General features: G+C 44.7%; 1 protein-coding gene across 1 annotated transcript in view; it reads right to left on the bottom strand.

Moving 5' to 3' along the window:
• Positions 1 to 16,464, bottom strand: part of MAML2 (mastermind like transcriptional coactivator 2) — a 198,180-nt gene that overhangs the window by 9,006 nt on the left and 172,710 nt on the right. The window contains 4 exon segments of the mRNA XM_015852284.2: positions 608 to 660; positions 662 to 688; positions 2,893 to 2,973; positions 2,975 to 3,097. Of these exon segments, the coding sequence (XP_015707770.1) occupies positions 608 to 660; positions 662 to 688; positions 2,893 to 2,973; positions 2,975 to 3,097 (284 nt within the window).

The raw sequence follows: 16,464 nt of genomic DNA, 5'->3' as shown, positions 1-16,464 counted from the left end.
AATGTAAGAGTCTTCATGCTGTAAATAAGCTTCTGTTTGAAAGGAAGAATGTTTCGAGTCTCAATCCCTGAAGCAGGAGGTTCCAGATGAGAAACTTATGGACAGAGCAAGGCTGTACATTCATGAAGGCACCTCTGTATAAGGTATTTCAGTACATGTCTTCCCAAAGCAGTGCTGAAGGGTAGAGTGCCCTTAAAGGGCTGACAAAGCAGGACATGGGGAAATGGTTTTAAGTTGAAAGAGGGAAGATTTAGGTTGGATGTTAGGGGGAAGTTCTTCACTAGGAGAGTGGTTAGGCCCTGGAACAGGCTGCCCAGGGAGGTTGTGGATGCCCCGTCCTCGGAGGTGTTCAAGACCAGGTTGGACAGGGCCCTGGGCAACCTGATCTAGTAAATGTGTATGTTTGTGGCCCTGCAAGGCAGGGGGTTGGAACTTACATGATCCTTGAAGGTCCCCTTCCACCCGGTCATTCTGTTGATTCTGTGATCTGTGCCCATAAAATCTTGGCCCTTGTTATCAGTGCATGCCTGGCTCTTTCTGGAGGAAAAAGTTTTTTTAGTACATGACACTTACCAGGATACTGGGCTCGCTTGTTGCATGTGACCACACATTTCTCCTTTGGTCTTTATAATCTGGTGGTGGTCGTGTCAAGTGTCTGTTTCAGCTGATCTTGTGGAGTGATTTTCTCCTAGAGGATGAGAGTAGAAATTAGTTAATTTAGGGTCCAGACCTGCAAGGTCCACACCTGCCCCTTGACTATGTCAGCATTTCTCAGCCCATTTTACCCATGCTGACCTGGGTGAATGTGCAAGGCTGGCAAAAAGGATTTCAGCTTGCCATTAAACATGCTTTGTTGTCTCTCTCCCTCCTTCCTTCCTCCAACATTGGAGGAGTTGCCACAGAAATAAGCAAGATCCATTGCTTTGTCCCCTTCCTGTCTCTTCTCATCATAGATACAATCGGGAGACGTGGACAGGGCTTAACAAAGACTGTACTTGGATGGTTGTTTATACCACTCACTACTGCCCTGTGTTTCTTTACGTGTACATGGCACTGTCTTGCTTATCCCAGGATGTAAGCACTGGGACACATACTTAGTGAAAGGAAGATAGAAATCCATGTCTTGAATTGAAATGTATTTGCCCCTGTCCACATAAAGACATTAGTGGTGTGTGTATGCCTCCTAGAGTCAGGCCTACTGGGCAAGACTCTCTGCAACATGCTCACCAATGAAAACTGAGCTTTCATACTTTGCAGACCTGAGGTTGGCTAATCAAACCTTTACACCCATTTTACACCCAAAATCTATGGGGAAATCAATATAAATGCTCCCTGTGCTCTCCACTGGGCATGAGGGGAAAAGTCATTTTCTGGCAGTGGGCCAAGGTCATCCAGTGGCCTAGATGCGGATTTGTCTTAAGGAGCTTGGGTCTGCCTCAGACGGCAAACCAGCTCATCACTGTGGAAGAGGACCAGGCCTGGTGTGTGTCTGAAGCCAATCAGATTTACTAAGGGTTCTTCTACCTGAAACTCAGAAATGCTGGCAGAAAAACCTTTCTTGCAGCATTTAGGCATTTCCCTAATGTGTTCTAAAAAGTGAGATTTATAGAGCTCGTTTCAACATACCAGTCAGCCTTGTAAGAAAAAGGCAAGTTAACCTGCAGGCAATCCCAGCAAAAAAATGCAGCTAGGCTTTGTGCGAACTGCCATGTCCACAATACAAAACAAATGAAAAGCTTGAAAATCAACAAGAAAAAATTCCCTAGTTCTGTAGAGTTATTTTAATTTCTGTTTGGCTTTTACTTATTTTTAAAAAGAATTATGTGAGCAATTCACTTTTTCTTCTGATAAAGGTTCAGAAAAGTGCAGCAGAGAGCTGAGCTGACACTTCAGTTCTCTTCTGCATAAGCTAAAAAGCTAACAGTTATTTCCCTTATAGGACAATGAAAATCCTGAATTTCAAACTGAAGTCTTTTTAGTTTGTATTTTTGGAGCATTCACACCATTTGTTTAAACAAAGAGGCCATCTATAAAAATATGGATTTTATTTTTTTCAGTTGTATTGAAAATATCCACATGAAGCTGTGAATTTTCCATTTCTGTGCTCTTCCGTAGCATTCACTAAACATGCCTGTTTTTCTGGGATCTGTTTCTATATAGAAGAGAAAGTTTTTGGATTCAAAATGCCATGCCAACGTGAATGGGCGTGCCCTGTAGGCTCTCCTGAGGTATGTAAGCCATAGGCCATGCTCATCTAGCACCTTCAGCAGACTGGATGTGGTATCAACGGCAGTGCTACTTTAGCAGAACAAAACTAGTGGGTTCTGGGGTCAGTCACTTCTATCAATACCAACCACACTATCCCCCTTGCTCTGGTTAACTAGGAAGAGAGAAGAGCTGGCTACAGTTATCTGGAAATGTACAGAGAGAAATGGAGAAAGAAAAATACACGGGCAATCCCAGACAAGCACAAAGTTTGGTTTTGAACACTACTATCAATTGCTTGCTTACACATAGGCCCTTTATACCATTCTGTTTAGTTTGCTGAGCCTGGAAGTCAGATTTGCTCTGGAGTCAAGGCAGTGCAGCAATGCACTTTAACTTATCTCACAAGGAAAACCACTGAAAATATTCATATGCCAGATTAAGCATATTCTTAATTCTTATAACAAAGCTACAGTAGCTCTGATACTTCAGTTGTTTCATATAAACTGAAATGGTTTTGAAAGGGCATATTGAAGTGCTGAGAAATATGAGGCACACTCCAGAAGGCCCAGGCTTTGTCAAAATAACCTCGGTCTTGGGTACTTTCTTCTCCCTGTCTTAGCTTTCTTTTCTATTATTTCCATAAAAAAATCTTTTCCCCATCAAATAAGGAACTGGAAAACTTACAGCTTCTGCCAACATCTGCTGCTGTAGGAGGAGTTGTTTTTGCTCCATCATTTGCCGTTGCAGAGCCTGCTTCTTTTCCATTCAGTTGCTGATTCAACATTGATTGCTGGGATGAGTTCATGTAGCCACTTCCAGTGTTTGGATTTGAGCAAGAACTGGAGTTTGGAGTGGGGCCAGCTCCCTGGCCTACCACAGAGTGTTGATCCTGAAACAGAAAAAAAAATGGCTCATGAAGGATGAAAATAATAACAAGCAACAAGAAAAGGAAATAATCCCTTTTATGCAATTTGCTCAAGTGCAGCGGACAGTCCACAGGCTCTCAGCACAAGTGACTGATGCAAAAGCTTTGACAAAATAAGTAAGGGGTGGGGTAACTTTATCGCTCGTGGAAGACTACAAAAACATGCCAGGTGGTTCCAGTGGAAAAGCTTGATGTTGTACCAGGAGCCTGGGAAACATTAACAGAAGTAACTGAGCTGTCCTGCAGACCATTCAGGAAACTTCCATTGGGCCTGCATAGCAGCCTGTTTGACCACAAGGGAACAAACTCTTCATCTGCTGGTTCCTACCACCTGGTGAGCAGCAGCAAGAATTGTTTAGAGACACATCGCTGGAGAAGACTCATTGCTACAAGTGATATTTACTGTTAGAAAATACAGGAGTCGCAAGATGCAACTTTGCAGCAGGGTGAGTGATGGTGCTTTCCTTTGTGCCTTCACTTCCCTTGCAAGAACAGTCTCTGAAATTGCTGATTGTCTTCAGTTAGCACTAGATTAAACAAATAGGCTTAGAACTTACTGGCTTACAAACATATAAGTGGACAGGACCTTAAAGGGGGCTTTAGGATCTCCCTGTTCTTTTCCATGAATCTCAATATGCTTCCTCTTCCCCATATCATAGAATCATAGCATCATTAAGGCCTCTAAGATCATCTTGTCCATCTGTCCACCTGCCACCAATATTACCCACTAAACTGTGCCCCTAAGTACTCCAGCTTTCTTGAACACCTCCAGGGATGGTGACTCCAGCCCATCCCCGGGCAGCCTGTTCCATTGCCTGACCATTCATTCAGAGAATAAGATTTTCCTTTTGGGCAAATTCATGCAGATCAGGCCCTGGGCAACCTGTTTTATCTATGTATATCCCTGTTCATTGGAGGGGAGTTGGACTAGATGACCTTTGATGAGGAAGGTACTTAGGAAGTCCGGACTGTGCATTCAGGATGACAACAGACATGGGATGAGAATATGCTGCTCATTTTCTTTTACCCATGGTTTCTGTTGACAGAAATATGTTTTCTGTCTACTTGCTCCACCAGTGTTTGCTACTTGGATCTTCACCAAATGTGGGAAAGGACTTTCTCAGTCAGCACACAAAAATGTGCTAGCCCACAAAAACATTCAGCCTATGTTGGATTGCTTGATAGTCAGGTGCTCCTTAGCTGCAAGAAAACAGGACTGGAGAGGTCACAACTGTTATGAGAAACATCAGTTTCCTGAATCCGCTTTGTTGCAATTCAGCATAGGAACCAGCTGGTGAATTCGGTGTAACTTAATACCCAGCAGCGTGTTTTGACAAAGCACTTGGGCAAGGGCATTGTGATGCCCCATGGAGTGATACTTCTTAGTCCTGAGGTGTAGTCCCAGGGTGAAGCCCTGCACCATGACCAAGGCCTCTCATGGCATCCGGGGAAAGAAGGACCACTGACAGTGAAAGAAGGATGGGCCAGGCTGCCTTCCACACCCTGAACACCTCAGGGCACCGAAGGCAATCACTTTGAAAACCCCAGGAAAGCTCATTTCCACATCTTAGCTTTTGCTCAGCACACAAAAGCACCCTCTCACACACAGTAACATGCATACTGCAAACTAATCCAACGTATCTTTATACCATCTGGCATGGAAGAAACACAGTGACTGTTGGAGTTATTTCTATTTTAAAATAATTCTGTGGCTTATAGATGGGGCTACACGAGTGCAGAGTTAGCTGGATACAAGTTTTTGATGTCTCTAATGAAATAAAAGCCATGACTTTCTTCTGGAGCCACCTGCAGCCCCCAGGGCAGTGTTACAAACCCACCCTTGAAAATTTATTGGGCCCTTACACAATTATATCCTGCACACTTTCCTTTGGTTCCAGAAGGAATCCGGGATTGCTCAGCACTGCCACATTTTTCAGCCCTTATGTTAGCTGCAAGATAGAAACTACCTCCTCTCAACAGACCTGCTTGCCAAGTCGTTGCGCAAACTTTTTTGTCTTTCTTAAAATATTTTGAAAAGAAAAATATGTTACAATAAATTGGCTTTGACTTCCATATTCAAATGACACTCTAGTTTGAACCCAGCCACATGTTATATCCATTAATAGAATTCATCTGTTGTGTTTTTGCACAGATAATGCAGGCTCCACCAAATGTGCTTTCATAGTCCAGTCTAAAAAAAAAAACAACCCCAAAACCAACAACAACAACATCCCAATAAAGCCCAACCTTTTCTCTCTCCCTTATCCCTTGCCAGCCACTCTGAGCCATGGGGAAGGACTTTGTTTAACATAAACTGGGCAGTGTCCATTCAAGCTACCTATCAAAGAAAGCTTTTCTGTAACAGCAATTGGCACGATGCACTCCCTGCTTGGCAAAAAGGCCCTGAGAAAACAGTATAAATCAAGGACTCGGAGCCAGTTTGCTTTTTTGCATTCAGTCCTTTCACTGCTGTTCATGAAATGTCAGCATGAGCCGATGAGGCCGCGTTGTGCTCCTAATCCAGTTGTGTTCCCATGGGCAGCGGTGTGCTGAGAGGAGGCAGAGCAGCTCCAGCAGCACAAGAATGAGCTGTGGACCCTTCCCAAAGCCCTTCTCTGCCCCTCGCTCACATCCCTGTGGACCAGGAGGTGTTCACTGCCACTGGTGACATCTCTCACCAAAGTGACTGGGAGATGCAGAACCAAGGAGGAGCAGGAAAGCAGAAGGGACAGTGAGACAAGATGGCGCAGAGCTGGGAGCACAGCCGGGCTTTTGTTTGCCAGCGCCACAAAGAACATTGTGCTCAATGTTTAGATCTGCAGTAAATCAAAGCATTTAAGATTGGATTTGCCTTTCGGTTTCCCTGCTGCAACTGACTTGTATTCACACACATAAAGAGAGGCTTTGGCTTCTAACTTACATATGTGTTAGAATAATAATCTTTTCTTTCTCTTTCTTTCTCTTTCTCCTTTCTTTTTCTTTTTCTTTTTTCTTTTTTCTTTTCCTTTTTTTCTTTTTTCTTTTTCTTTTTTTCTTTTTCTTTTCTTTTTCTTTTTCTTTTTCTTTTTCTTTCTTTTTCTTTTTCCTCTTCTTTTTTTTTTCTCCCTTCCCTTCCCTTCCCTTCCCTTCCTCCCTTCCCTTCCCTCCCTTCCCTTCCCTTCCTTCCTTCCCTTCCCTTCCCTTCCCTTCCCTTCCCTTCCCTTCCCTTCCCTTCCCTTCCCTTCCTTCCCTTCCCTTCCCTTCCTTCCCTTCCCTTTTCCCTTCCTTCCCTTCCCTCCTTTCCCTTCCCTTCCCTTCCCTTCCCTTCCCTCCCTTCCTTCCCTTCCCTTCCCTTCCAGCATTACTTCCAAATGCAGTAACTTCAGATCTGGGCTCCTGTTCTGTTTTCTTGACAGCAAGTTGCCATGCAGAGCTTGGAAGCACCAATCCCATTTTACAAAGCAGATGACAATGAGCCCAGCCTTCTCCCTCCTGTGGATGGCCCAAGGCATTTGCTGGGAGTCCATTCTGCAGACCTGGCTGGTAGGCTTGAGTATGGCAGAGCATCAGATCTGTTGCCCCTTATACAGTCATTCCATATGTTTAGGTTGACTCATGTTGGTCTTCTCCACAAAGCTAGACATGGTGAAGTCACCAAGGAAAATAGGGGATCAATCACAGCTTTTATACTGCAGTAGTAACAGCAATGCGCAGCTGGAGAGGGATTTCAGCACAGCTAGGAGCTGGCAGGACTCCTCTACCACCAGAGCAATTTGCAGCCCTCTCCCTTCTTCTCTTCCTGTCAGGAACCCCTGAATGTCTTCTGCAGTTCACTGTTCAGGAGCTGTTAGGGACAACTGGTTACAGAAGCATGTGCAGACCTTTTGCCTTCTGCTCCTTGAAATGCCTTGGGTTGATGAATGTTTTTGTGGGACAGAATAGAAACAATTGACCAATTTTCTGCTAAACCACAATGCCTGCAGAAGCTGCTAGCTTCTCAGCCAGGGGAGCTGGCACTGGAGTGGCAGGATGGACTCCTGGGTCTCATAGATTTTCTGTCTAAAAGGGAGAATTAAAAGAAAAAAAGCAAAAGGCTTCAGAGCGATTCACTGAAGCTCAGTCAGTGACAGAAGAGGCTCACTAGAAGCTGCTTCCCCAGTGCTCTCCACGGCCAGAGCTGATGTTCATCTGGTGACATACCTATGCCTTTTATCCCCACTCATACTCAGTGTAATTCAGGCAACACAAACTGACTTAATGGGATATTCAGAGTTAGCACAGTGGAGATCATAGAATCAGAGAATCACAGAACCATTAAGATTGGAAAAGACCTCTGAGCTCACTTAGTCCAACTACCAGCCCACCTACCCCATGACTACTGCCCACATCCCTCAGTGCCACATCTCCGTGGTTCCTGAACAGTGACTGCACCACCTACCTGGGCATCCTGTGCCACTGCCTCACCACTCTTGCTGAGAAAAAAAAGTTTCCTAATATTCAACCTTGCTGCCAACAGGAAAACAAAACTGCAGTAGGACCGTGGCAGGGTGCCTGCAGAGTGAGAGCTCCTTCAGTGATACTGAAAAAGCAAAAGTGTTTTCTTATTTTTAGGAATAACTCCCACTCCTGACTGGAATGCAGAGGGCTGCTTTCTGCGCCTGCGAGAGCCCCAAGCAGTTCCTGGGTTGTGCTCATTTGCAACAGCTGAGGATGTGATTTGTGTATCAAGGCTGGAAATAACACAGGCCATGAAGAACCACAGCCAGCCCGATCCTCCCTTCCCTTATTGTTCGCTCAGCCCAACTGGGGTGTAATACAGTCATTTACTGAGCACCTTAGATTCATTCCATCTTTTTGCATATGAGGATCTAGCAGAATAAAAGTGAATCTCCTCTGAGTTCAGGTCCAAAACGAAAGGCTTAGAACTGATTCTCTCTAAAGCCCTTCACCAAGCAGAGGCACTAGGCTGTATAATTAGGCTCTAGGTGCCTAATTTAAGCAACTGAGTTAGGAGCCTGAATTAGATGATAGGAACATTCCCTTTCACTCCTAATTTTAGATGCTTATAGTCACACCTAAGCAAGATGCCTGGCAGAGAGAGCGTGAACACTCAAGCACTGGCAAATGGCTTTTTAAGCTTGTTGAACAGAGCGACCTAAAAGCATCTCAAGTGAATCACAGAATATATTGTTATAGGCTGAATTTCTCCTAGTACCCCACCAGAGAGGGCTTTAGAGGTTCTTGCAAGATCACATTCAAAGGTATATTTAAGCATCTCAGTATGATGAAATTAGAGGAAATAACACTGAAAATCTCAAGATCCTGAGACTTGTTTTCCTGTGTCTACAATCCAGAGACAGAAGTGGGAGAAGAGAGCAAAATGTTTCCATTCAGGAGTTTTCTGGAATGTTTATAAGAAGCTCAGTCACACGGGGCTGTCTCCTGTGTTTTTCTCCCATGAATAGTCTGAGTTCTCAGTGCAAATATTTCAGGGCCATATTTCCAAAGGACACTCACGAGGAATCATGGACACCAGCATCTGTGATTTCACAAGCCCAGGCTGTCTGCCAGAAATACTTGTGCCTTTGTCCAACCAGCAAAAAGAAGTAAACACTGCATCACTCCTCCAACAAACCAAGCAATGGAGCCCAAAGAGGAAACATGGACCCACTGCTCCAGATGTTACAGAGCTGGGAATGGTCAGACAAGAGGGAGTGCATTCCACATTTCTGTAGCCTCTGGCAGGACTCACCCTACAAGTGATGGGTTTGGAGGGAAACCTCTCCTGCAGCAGATGCCCAACAAACAAAGGGGATGTCCTCAAGTTGCACCAGGGAGGTTCAGGTTGGATAACAGGAAAAACTTCTCAGCAAGAGTGGTGGCACAGGCTGCCCAGGGAGGTGGTGCAGTCACCAGCCCTGGAGGTGTTCAAAAACCATGGAGATGTAACACTGAGGGATGTGGTGTGTGGGAACGTTGGGGGTGGGTTGATGGTTGGACTGGGTGAGTTCAGAGGTCTTTTCCAACCTTAATGATTCTGTGATTCTATGTCCTTCAGCACAGCCAGCTGCTGCAGCTCTTGCTGGGACAGCAGGGCAGGATGGATGCTTTCACGGGGCACAGTGTTCTGCCACCCAGCATGACTTGTATGCACACCTGCCGAGTCCCAAGAGGCAGCAAGAGAACAAGAGTTAGAGCTGGGTGTTGTTTGTTTTTAATGCCTCAGTGATTCTATTCTGCAGAATTTCAATATCTGTCAGGGAAGGCAGACCTATAATATTTTAAAAGTTTACATGAAAAAATACATTAAAAATGATATTGTGCACAATCTCCCAGCTAAAAACAGGTGATCTGGTATCACACAGGGGTCTATCTCCACCTTCAATGAGAGGCCGGAAGAAGGAATTCTACACATAGTTATTTGTCCACTTCTTCCTAGAAGTCTTTTACGGCTTTCTGCCTTTCAGCACCAAAAGCAAGCTGCTCACCCCCAAGATCCCTGTAAACCAGTTCTCAGCCACCAGTGATTTATGTGTCCTCCTGCCATAAGCCCCAGGAAGGGGGAGGCCACTTGCTGGAGAGATGCAGCCCTATAGCCACTAGCAGGCACTCTTATAACGACATTTCCACCCAAACTCATTAAAACTGGTCAAAGTGGGAACTGTGTCTTGCACGGGACCGCAGACCAGCTCCAGCTCTTGCATGCTCACATAGCAACAGACCCAGAACAGAGCCTCATTACCAGCCTTGTCCAACAAGCCAGTCTTTAACGAGAACAAAGGCTGACAGTGATTAATCATTAAGCAGTTTCTTGTTCCCTCCTGCACGTGTTGGAGGCAGCCTCCCGCCGAGGCAGTCTGGCACATTTCCTGTCTGTGCTGTACCAGGGTCCGCGGATGGACACACAGATATCGTTCCCAAAAGCCAAACGTGCAGCCCAATGCCTGTCCCCACTCCTGAGCATGGCCAACACCGAGCGTGTGTGTGCTCTGCAGAAGTCATAAACTCCTCGCTGACATCTGATCGCTGGATGTGCAGCCCCAACAGCCTAAGTGGGGCTTGCTCATATCCCAGATACTTCAAGGATGGATTCACGAAGTTTAACCCTGATGAACTTTTAGTGCAATCTTTGGGCACAACGTACGTATGTAGGTCTCCATCTTAGAAAGATGCTGTTTATTTTTAATGAAAATAACACGCACGTGTTGAAAATTCAGCAGAGGAGATTGCTGTGAAATGTCAGCACAGGAATGTTGGCTCCATCAGAGCTGATGGCAAAACTCCATCTGACTTCAATGGGGCCATGGATTGCCCCCAGGTCTCCATTGGCCATGAGGACACAGTGACACTCGTGGCTCTGCGTGACGTCAGGTTACACCTTCTGGTTCAGGCAGGTACCAGCAATAAGTCTCCACAGACGCACCTGGGAAAATCTCCTTGGAGGTCTATGGGGAGCTCTCTGTTCTAATTTAACACTGAAATAAGTACGCCAATAAACATAAATAATGAATGCTATCAGGTTTTTCACAAGATCAGGGACGTACTGATTAGCTCTACCTTAGCATTGTCATTTACAGTGTCTGCATAATGCAATAACCATACTGAGGCAAGCCAAACTTTACCACCTCACAATTGCAGGAAACCAAATTAGAGAGGTTGAAGATGTTACTCCTCCAGCTAAAGAAGGAGCTGGTTCTGCCTGGTGCTCCAGGACGAGGTACGTGCATGTTTGCAGGCTCTCTGTTAAGGAGTGGTACCTTCCAGTTAAGACAGTGAGAACTTCCTAAACTGATTGAATGAAACACTTGTGATTATCTGTCTGTATCTTTAATGTGAATATATATTGTCTGTGGATATGCATACCTTATTCATCTAGATGTTCTTGTCTCATTGCCAAGTGTTTATTGCCATTCTCCAAAATTAGCTAGCCTGAGGATGATACAGAGCACAGAAAGCTTCACCCCACTCAGAAAAGGCATAAGTAATCAAGAACAGGGTCTTGTAAGAGGAAATGTTGGGAACCGGGTGACAGAAGGAACTCTTATACAGATGCGCTCACACATAACCACCCAGTTTGTAGAGAAGTGCTAAAAATGACACTGAAGTCTGTGTCTCTTCTTGATCATAAACACTAACGCAAAGTTCAATAGAAAATCATTGTAGTGTTTTTCCTCCTGATTTCCACACTACTCTCTAGTTTTATTAGCTTCTCCCACTGGCATTTATCTAGGTTTTCTTTGCACCTTCCATGTCTTCCATGCATCTTCCTGGTCTAGGACTCACCCTCCTCATTAATTCCAGTCTAAACACATTTGTGTCGCCTCTAAATAACAATCACAAAACAAATGAGATGGTGAAGCAATGCGAAAAATTTCCTCAAGCAACAAAACAAAGCAAAGCAAACACCACAGAACGCTTTCCTGTGGGAGGGCAGGAGGGAGCAGGCAACCTGAATGCAATGTTTAATGAAGAAAGAATAATTAAATACAAAGAACAACAACAACAGAAAAACCACATCACTGGGACCAAACATTTGAATACAAATGGGCACAACATGGGTGACATGACTGTCAGAGGCACATTAAGATCAAAGCCGTCCTGCTGAGAATATGCAGCCAGAACATGAGCATCCTCAAACCAGAGCCTCCTGGGATCTGCTTTCTAAACTCACAGCTCTGGTGGAAAACAATGCTGAATGCTGAAAAGCAATGAGGGGGGAATGCCTCTGACCTGCATCTGCATGTGCTGATCAAAGCTTTGGGTGGGAGCCCTGCGACATGTAGGGGGATGGATCTCTTTGTTTTGTGCTGCCTGTCACAGGAAAATTACGGATGCTTGAAGAGATCAGCATCCAAGCTGGAGACCAAGCATCACCAGGCACAGGAGGAGCAACAAATTAGAATCAAAGAATCATTAAGGTAGGAAAAGACCTCTAAGATCATCAAATCCAACCATCAACCCATCACTAAACCACATCTTGAACACCTCTAGGGATGGTAATTCCACCACTTCCCTGAGCAAATCATCCCCACCTGGCACAGCCCCTGGCCTTGTGCACAACACGAGGCTCAAGGTAAGCAAGTCAGGGCAGCCATCCTCTCCACGTTCAACAGCCCAAGCTGTACCCTTCTCTTGTCCTGATGAGTGACCTTTGTAATAACTGCTGTAATGTAATTGGAGGGGGAGTAATTTCATAAAATCGTAGGATCATAGCATTGAGTTGGAAGGGACCCTTAAAGGTCATCTAGTCCAACTCCCCTGCAATGAACAGGGATATCTACAGCTAGATCAGGTGCTCAGAATGCTGTCCAGCCTGACCTCCAGGGATGGAGCATCCATCACATCTTTGGACAATCAATACCCCTATCATAGAAAACTTTTTCCTTAAATCCAAACTAGATTTCCCCTCATGAGACTTAGGCTCTAGCCATCTCCTACTGTCATCCTGACAATGTGATAAAAATGATGCCAACGGCCACACCAACCTGAGAACTGACAGAACTACAATCCTTGTTCTGTTTGCACAAGCAGCAGTTTCACTGCAAAGAGAAAAATACCACTTTTCACTCAAGTTGGAGGAGGCAGTGTGGATTTACAGAGTATCTTGGAGGCTCTCGGGGCTGATCTGAAGGCTCTGGATCCAGAAGAAGCTCACCCACTACTGATTTCAGCCGTGCAGAGTTTGCCTGCCCAGGATCCCCATTGTGGAAGCTTATCTGCTGCTCGCTGCCCTTCTAGTAGCATTGATGGACATGAGAGAGATGCTTTTCTTTTTTAATCTAGCATCTCAAGAAAAAAAGGTTAATTGAAAGTGACAGAAGGCCAGTAGGCAGGGTGTAATGGCCCAGGCTCTGCAATGAGAGTCAGGCATCTCCCTGAGCTCAAAGAAATGTCCAATAGCACATGGATGTAGTGCTTAGTTTCTTCTAGGTTTTTTTTTTTTTGTCCAAGCTTCAGAAAGCTGAAATGGAGCCAGCTACAGAGGCCAGAATAGCTCAGTCCACCAGGGACTACTGGACAACATGCTGGGGAGGAGTTATCTGCAAAAGGGCTTCCTTAAATCAGATGAAGTCAAAAGGAATTCTACTTTTGGCGTTTATTTAAGCTATTTGCTGCCCAAATCTTGCAGCGTGGGAAATGAAAAGAGACTATCCAGAGCTTGCCATACTCCAGCTATCAGATAAAGTGCGACTCGGGAGAATGGGGAGGTTGATGCCAATGAAAACCTTAATGGCTTCTTTGGTTTATTTTGCATTATTCTTGTGCAAGAGCAGTGAAAGACCTGTTTTGCTTCCCCCTTTTTTAGAAAGAGCAACATTTAAGAAAGAACAGGTGGACAATATCACAAGTCCTGAGCAGGGGAAAGATCCAGTGCAACTGTTTGAGCCTCCAAATCACCCTCAAATTGCACTGTGGTGTTTCCCACATAAGAAGCAACTAATATAGAAATGCCTTGTGAACATTACTCTGCTCAGCTTTTCTCCAGCGATTTGGAGAGGCTGAGTACAATCCATGAATAAGAAAAACAGTCTGGAGAATGATGCAACCTGATGGACACAGCCCTACAGTTTACTATCAAGCTTTTCAGGTGGCAGAGTAAATCCTTCCCACTGCCTGGTGACAGAGCTGAGGAGACAGCTGTACAATAAGGAGACTTTCATCGGCATCTACAATGCTTGTTGAGATGTGTCGGACCATACAGCTCAGAGAGAGAACACTGATGTAGGCTGGGGTTAAACTACGTTATTCAAATGCTTAGAAAGCAGAGAAGTTAAAAAAGTTGGCCTGGTTTGGCTTGTCCAGAGGTTGCCCCTTTGCAGTTCTGAAAGCTCAACAACAATTCAGGACAAATGAGAAGCATTCGTTTATTGCAATTTGGGTAATGTAGGAGTTCAAATATTATACGTCTTGTTTTCTTGTCCTAAAAAGCAAAACTTGGATTCAGTCTCGGACAGTAGAGAGCATATTACTCTTTTAGGTTCAAAATATGGTTTAAATGTGACTTACTTGGCTCAGTGGTTTGTACTGTGTTGTACAGAAACACATTTTACTCAAAGAAAATAGCTGCTCCTGCAAGTGGCCTTCCCTCTGGGAACCACACAGAAGTTCCTGGTAATTTGTTTTGTATGGAGGAGGCAGAACTCTACCAGGATGGAGACTTCATGGATTCAGAAGAGGAGGCTCTGACAGAGAAGAGTTTATCTCCACCAAAGAGAAAAAGTCTTGTGAATGTGAATTCACATTATTTAGAATATCAGTGACTTGAAACTGAGTGGCAAGAGATGAGTGAGTGTCTCCTTCCAGGGAAGTCTCGTTGTCCAGACTAGAGAGGTGTCAAACTCAGGGAATAACTCCTTGCTAGAAAGATCTCGCTGTGTAAAAATGCTTCCTTGATTTTAATAACAGGGATGTTAACTGTGCCTCTTATGATTTTCTATAATAATTGCTGTGTGATTAATCTGAGTTGAATCTAATGAAAATATAGGGTTGTATCTAATCTCAATCTAATCTGACAGCAGCAACCCACATTTGCTGTTCTGCTGTGCACTCTGATTTGGACCACCTACTCTACATGGGTAATTAGATGTCGCAACTACTATAGCATCTAATTCAAGGCAGTGCTGAGTGATTCAGACAGCTGTTTGAATACCCAGACCCACCAGTCCCTGCTTTCATAGACATGCAATGGACAGGAGCTACTGGCAACCTTGTCTACAGCAGGGGGGTTGGAACTACATCACCTTTAAGGTTCCTTCCAACCCATGCTATTCTATAATTCTGTGATTCAATAATACTGTGTTTAGGAGCCTGAAATGGGTTCAGCTCATGTCATGTCATTGCATGGACACCAAGGCTGTAGTAACAGATTTAGGAGCCAAATGCAAATGCTCTGGGAGAATCTCACTGGGCTTTGGATCAGGTTCTGTCATAAAGGCAAGTTCTGTTGTGATGCACCACAGGAGAAGCAGGTCAATGGACGCACAGAATGTTGTACATCCTCTCATCACATAAAAAAGGAGAGCAAATGGAACATAGGGAAGAGGCATTCTGTGGTGCTCACTTGCATGTATTATCTTCATGCAAATCTTTGTCATGCCATTCCTTCATCATAGTGTTGGTAGAAAAGAGACCAACCTCCTTCAGAGCTCAACCTGTGACAGCATGGCTGGAGGGTAGGAGAATGGGGAATGCATCTTCTTGCATAATACAAGGATTTCCAGGTTTCACTGCTTGCTGGAAGGACACAGCCTTGGAACAGCCAGTTGGCATTTTGGATGAGAAGTATGTTTTAGAAAAGTCCTATTACACCAAACTGTGTGGAGGAGAATGCTTGCAACAGAATGTTGCTCAAGTGCAGACCATAGGAATAATCTACATACATTTATACATTAAACTGAGCATTCCCTGTGTTCATTGCTCCTGTTTTTAATAGGAAATTTCCTTTTGTGTCCTGCCTTTCTGTGGCTGGTGCTGTTACTAAGGGACATGGAGACGTGCAGGAAACTCCAAATCAAAACACCCTCACGCCGATGTGTTTGCTTCCTTCTGGCCTGCTCCTCCCAAGGTTTTCTGGGGGAATTACTCCAACTAATGCCCATCTTGTGCACACAGTCATTTTGCAAGGATAAAGGATGATCTAATGTATTTCCCTCCCTTGCTCAAATCAGACTTATCTAGTCTTTGTCCACAAACACTGCATGACCTGATTTTCCTCTCTGAGATAAGTCTTCCTAAGCTGCTAAAAGCTGGTCTGAAAAGCCAGCTCAGAGGTCAAGTGAGCAGGATTTCATGATTTCGCTGGATACCTTTAAGGAGAAAATGAAAGCTTTGGGTTACACCCCTAGTCTGACAGCATTAGACATAAGCTGGCTCCAATGAAATCATGCAGAGCTCAGCCCACCAGGGGAAAGCACAGCCTTCTTGAAACATTAGTGGTGCCCTAGCTACAGCAGCTATTAGATTAGAGAAATAAAAACAAAGGGAAAAAGGATATCCTAAGGGCCAGACTGACACCCTACAATCTGGTGTGAGTGAAAGTCCCCCGAGTCTCACAGGAACGGTGCCCTTTCTTTGCTCCATGAGCTCTAACAGTGGGAAGATTGCTGAAATTAAAGAGAAAACTCCCACCAACACAAGCAAAGCCATGGGATCCCCTCCTTCTTCGCAGGGCATTCACATAGCTCTGCACACAGGAGGATCACATGCCTCTGCATGAAGCAGAGATTTAGAAGTACAGCACGCTGAAAATATGTGGCATAAATGGCACAATGGTTATATAGATAAGCAGACGGCAGCTGATCTATTCCTTCCTAACAAAGAGGGACAGCCCTCGGTACAGCTGAGAGACCTAT

The sequence above is a fragment of the Coturnix japonica genome, chromosome 1 (genome assembly GCF_001577835.2).
Source record: "Coturnix japonica isolate 7356 chromosome 1, Coturnix japonica 2.1, whole genome shotgun sequence".
Lineage (NCBI taxonomy): Eukaryota > Metazoa > Chordata > Aves > Galliformes > Phasianidae > Coturnix > Coturnix japonica.
Note: the sequence above shows the minus strand (reverse complement) of the source record. Positions and strands in the feature narration are given on the sequence as shown.